A 5,278-nucleotide genomic window follows, 5' to 3' on the forward strand; every position below is an offset into this window, starting at 1 on the left:
GGGGGCACGAGGTGTTAGCCATCAGTGTCAGCCTGATGCTTTTAGGAAGAGGAAAAGCTGAGACTGGGTGGCAGGCAGGCTCGGTGAATCCCAAGAATGTCCATCTCCCTGGCAACCATGCGCGGCCCTGAGTGACATGCTAGCCAGACGGCCCGGCCCAGTGTCGCCCTGCCTCAGAGGCAATGGCCCAGCATCACGGGGCTAGGCCAGCACAAGGCTATTTGATACCCCAGGGAAGGGGATGAGGAGTTTCCTGTTCTGATGAGGAAGACAGATACCTGCTGGGGCCCTGGACACTACAAAAGGTGACCAAACATTTTCATTGTTATCAATTGGGAGAACCAAAGCAGGTGATTCTGGGAAATGGAAACCCTGCCTACATCCATGGATCCGGGTGTCCTTGAGAATCTGGAATTTTAAATTCAAAGTACATTGGCTTCCTCTTCACTCATTTTAAACTCCTTTATTTGCATAAATATGCACTTTTTTTTTTTTTAAGGAAGCCGACAGAAATGAACTGACATTTATAGGTTGTTTGTGTTTTCACAAGCAGTAGACACTTGGAAAATAATTTGGACAAATTATGCAGGTTGATATATTTAAAGTACTCTATCATTTTTTTTTTTTTTTAAAGGAAGAACTATAAATTTATTACAGATACCCATTCAGGAATTCAGTGTGAAATTTTTTCATTTTAATTAAGAAACAGTGGGTTTTATTTACATGTTTCAAGTTCGTTTGAAAAATTTTAATTGGAGCATATCCATCATTTAGAACAGTTTGGAAACCCGGGAAAGTGAACAAAAGAAAATAAATAATTCATTGTCCCCTCCACTGTGGGTACTATTTTGGTGTTTTCAGCCATAATATTTTATGTCTTCTCCATATAGTTGGGATGATACTGGCTATAAAATTTTGTATCATGATTTTAATTCTATCAGTTAACATTTGGTTAACGTTCTTTTTATGGCTCTCTCTCCCATCATGTGGGTCCACCACATTCCAATATTTTATTCCTTTTAAAAGAAAAAAACTGCCATCTTTCCTGAATCAGAATTNCTGAACCCAAGAACATAGGATAGAATGTCTTTAAAGAGTTTTCTTGGTGATTCAGTAATGGGATGACTGTTATTCCTGACACTTAGATCGCATCTGAAGCGGGTTCTTTCCCAAATTGTTTTATTTATGTTCATGCTTATTAAAGATATACACTTAGGAAGTAATGTGGAGATTACAGGTGAGCAAAAATATCGCCCCCCCACATATAAGATAAAAGGAAATAAAATCACTGATAGGCCACTCTGACTCTTCGAATGTATTCTCTCCTCCATCAGTACGTTGAGTGCCGATTCTTGACAGAAGCTTCTAGGCTTTTGCTCAATACTCCATAATGTCTGGTTTCCTTGAATCATTCCTCACTTTGGGTTGGTGGGCTCTCTGGCCACAGAACCTCAGCTCATCTCTGTCTCTCTCTCCTTCCCCAGTTCTCTTTGCCATGAAGGAGGATAACGAGAAGGTGCCCACTTTGCTAACGGACTACATTTTAAAAGGTAAGAGCAGCCCCCAGGCCTCCCAGAGCAGGGCCTTCCCAGGTCCCCAAGCGAGCGACCCTGCCTGCCCAGAGGGCGCAGGGCCAGGGGCCACCCTGGGACAACTGTGAGGCCCTGGCCGGGAGCGGGTTTTGTCTATGGATGTTGCCAGGAGGCTGGAGAAGGAGATTCCTTCACCCCGGAGTCACCAGAGCGACTGCACATTAGGGTGGCCAAGCCAGCACAATATTGTGAAGGTTCTGTGGATTTTGGGCTGTTTCGTTGGGAAAAACACAGCCGGGGTACCTTTACTAGGTTTCAGCTGCATGAAGTCATGATTAGCTACATCCTTCCCTAACTTTTGCTTTATCTTTAATTAAGGAAACTTTTAACATATATAAGAGTTGAATGATAGGTATAATGAACTCTCATGTTCTCAACATCCTGTTTCAGTAATTATTGACTCATGGCCAATCTTTTTTCACGTACACCCCTACCCAGCTTCTCCTCTCCATATTATTTTGAAGCAAATCCTAATCATCATCTTTTTAAATCTATAAATATTTTGGTGTACATTTCTAAAACATAAGGACTCCATAGCTCTTTTTTTAATGTTTATGAGAGAGAGAGAGACAGAGTGTGAGCGGGGGAGGGGCAGAGAGCGAGAGGGAGACACAGAATCAGAAGCAGGTTCCAGGCTATAAGCTGTCAGCACAGAGCCTGATGCGGGGCTCAAACTCACGAACGGTGAGATCATGACCTGAGGCGAAGTTGGATGTTCAACCAACTGAGCCACCAAGGCGCCCCTAAAACATAAGGGCTCTTTTTTCTTGTTTAAATTTTTTTCTACTGTTTTATTTATTTCTGAGAGAGAGACAGTGTGAGCAGGGGAGGGTCAGAGAGAGAGGGAGACACAGAATCTGAAGCAGGCTCCAGGCTCTGAGCTGTCAGCACAGAGCCCGACGCGGTGCTCGAACCCACAAACTGTGAGATCATGACCTGAGCCAGTCGGACACTTAACTAGCTAAGCCACCCAGGCGCCCCCATGAGGGCTCTTTTAAAAAACATAACTGCAGGGATGCCTGGGTGATTTAGCTGGTTGAGCATCTGACTCTTGATTTCAGCTCAGGTCATGATCTCATGGTTTGTGGGATCGAGCCCTGCATTGGGCTCTAAACTGATGTGTGGAGACTGCTTGGGATTCTCTCCCTCCCCCTCTCTTTCTCTCTCTCAAGGTAAAATAAACTTAAAAAAAAAAAACCCCACAACAATATTGTTAACACAACTAGAAAAATACGTTTTCAAATCATTGACTATCCAGTCAGTGTTCAGATATTCTTTTCGGTCTATTTGAATCAGCATCCAATGAGAGTCCATACATTGCAACTGGATAATATGTGTCTTAAGTCTCTTTTAGTATATATAGATTTTCCTTTCTTTCCTCTCCTTGAAATTTATTTCTTAGAGAAACCATGTTATTTGCCCCATAAAATATCCTCATTTTGGCTTCTGCTAGTTAGTTGTGTCCCCATGGTTTAGTTTAATAAGTTAGTTTTTGTATTTAATAATTTTAAAATATTTTAATAATTATTTATTTCATGTTTTATATTTCTTGCTCAACAGACAGAGCTAAAGACTTATTCAGGCTCAGTCTCAAAAATTTTTTAAGTTTATTTATTTATTTTGAGAGAGAGAGAGAGAGAGAGAATATTCTTGTACGCTCTTGAGCGAGTAGGGGAGGGGCAGAGAGAGGGACTGAGAATCCCAAGCAGGCTCCATGCTGTCATGGCAGAGCTTGATGCGGGGCTCGATCTCGTGACCATGAGATCATGACCTGAGCCAAAAAACAAGAGTTGAATGCTTAGCCCAGGTGCCCCTTATATTTTTCGATGAGCATTACATTATTGGTGGTTATAAACTTCTGTTAAGAGACTCATATTCTCTGGTCGTCTTTCTGTTCATGGTGTTAATACCTGTATTAGTCTGCTCAGACTGCTAAAACAAAATACCTAGCTTAAACCACAGAAATGTATTTTCTCTCAGTTTTGGAGGCTAGAAGTCCACAGTCAAGGTGCCAGCAAATCCAGTTGCCAGCAAGGGCTCTCTCCTTGGCTTGTCAGCAGCCACCTTCTCGCCATGTCCTCATGGCCTCTTTTTTATGCATATGAGGAGAGAGCGTGCTAGAGGTCTCTGGTATCTCTTATAAGGACACTCATTCTGTCTGATCAGAGCCCCATTCCTATGACTCATTTCACTTCCTTAGAGGCTCCGTCTCCAAATACAAGCAATGAGGGTTAGAGCTTCGACATGTGAATTTGGGGAAACCCAAACATTCAAGCCATAACAGTGTCCACTGATGGTCATCTGTTGTCCAGGTTCTTGACTTCATCAGGCTTTGCTCCACACACATACACAGGTCAGGTTCAGTTCCTGTAAGCTTGTGGATCTCAGCTAGGAACCTGAGTTCTATTGTTTCCAGAAGGATCAGAAAGATTAGTCTTAAATTTCTGCAGAAGGACTTCAGGCTAAACCTTGGGAAGAACTTCTGACTCTTAAAGGCTTTAAAAGCAAATTTCTCAAAGGAGGTTTGTGGAAATGGGTTCCTGTAAGTCTGGGAGCCTGAGGGCTAGACCCCTTTCCCCACTGCGATCTACGGAAATGTCAGTGAATTCATAAAACTAGTTAACATTTACTGAGCACTTTCTGTTTGCTTCTGAACAACCCTGTGGGGTAGGCAGAGGCACAGCCTGCCGTACACATGAGGAAGCAAGCACAGGTAGGTGAAGTGATTTCCCAGAGGTTGGAGAATTAGCAGAGGCCGGATGCAGGGTTTGAACCCAGGCAGACAAGCACTGGAGACTTAAATCATTACACCAGACGACCACCTACCATGGTCTCTTCTGGAAGGAAGACACGTGATCACAGTTATTCCCGAGTTCCTAGGGGGTAGTTCAATGCTCAGGACATGAGTGCCTTTCGGCCAGGACCACCCTGTGCTGGGAGGTCCTGACCCACGCTGTGCTTTGACTTCTCTCTCTCCTCTCCCCTTCTCTTTTCAGTGCTCTGTCCCACCTAACCTTGCCCTTGGGGGCAGCCTTGCTGCGGAGGTCACTGAGCAAGAGTCATTCCATCACAGGGACTGCATGACACCACGTAACCTCCGACGTGTATTTAAACGTGTATAGCTTAACCCGGATTAAACATGAGCAAGTGCGCGGGGTCCTTTGCTGTTGGTTTCTAGTCCTAGTGACCATTGGATGCATGACCGAGGGGCAGGGCCGCTGAGGCGCCTCTCCGTCCACCCACGCTGGAGGAAGGCGGGCGCTCTCACTGCTCATTTACGTAGTCTGGCTCCAGCCCTCAAAAACAGCTTACATTCTAAGACTAATTTTGAAATAAACGTTCATTTAATTAATATTCTTCATGTGCTTTGGAGCGTGGTATTTCAAACCTGGAGAGAAAGGCTGTGTGGCTGCTTTCGCGTGATGGCCTGTGGCCTATGGCGGACCCCCGGGTGCTGAGGGACCGGAGGATGCCCTGCTGTGGGCTGCCCTGTAGTCAGAAGGGGGAGACCACCCACAGAACCCCAAGGCCTTGCTGCCTGGCCGCTTTCAAGGGAGCTGTGCACTGTGTTCTAGGAGCCAGTGGCTAGAGGGTGTCAGACTAGCGGGTGATGGTGAAGTTAGCAGATAGGAAGTGAGCCTCCAGGAGGCACCCCACCCACTGGGATGGCCACATTGGCCACTTGC

At 45.0% G+C, this 5,278-nt stretch overlaps 1 protein-coding gene across 2 annotated transcripts in view; it reads left to right on the plus strand.

The window, feature by feature from the left end:
* The window catches only part of FEZ1 (fasciculation and elongation protein zeta 1), a 40,450-nt gene extending 35,499 nt beyond the window's left edge, over positions 1 to 4,951 (plus strand). For both annotated transcript variants that reach the window (XM_077756599.1, XM_077756600.1), the window contains 2 exons: positions 1,485 to 1,550; positions 4,589 to 4,951. In XM_077756599.1, coding sequence (XP_077612725.1) covers positions 1,485 to 1,550; positions 4,589 to 4,605 — 83 coding nt within the window. In that variant the 3' untranslated portion in view covers positions 4,606 to 4,951. The remainder of the gene's footprint in view (positions 1 to 1,484; positions 1,551 to 4,588) is intronic.
* The last annotated feature ends 327 nt before the right edge of the window (positions 4,952 to 5,278 follow it).

This window comes from Crocuta crocuta, unplaced genomic scaffold, assembly GCF_008692635.1.
Source record: "Crocuta crocuta isolate KB4526 unplaced genomic scaffold, BGI_CrCroc_1.0 scaffold172, whole genome shotgun sequence".
NCBI classification, from domain to species: domain Eukaryota; kingdom Metazoa; phylum Chordata; class Mammalia; order Carnivora; family Hyaenidae; genus Crocuta; species Crocuta crocuta.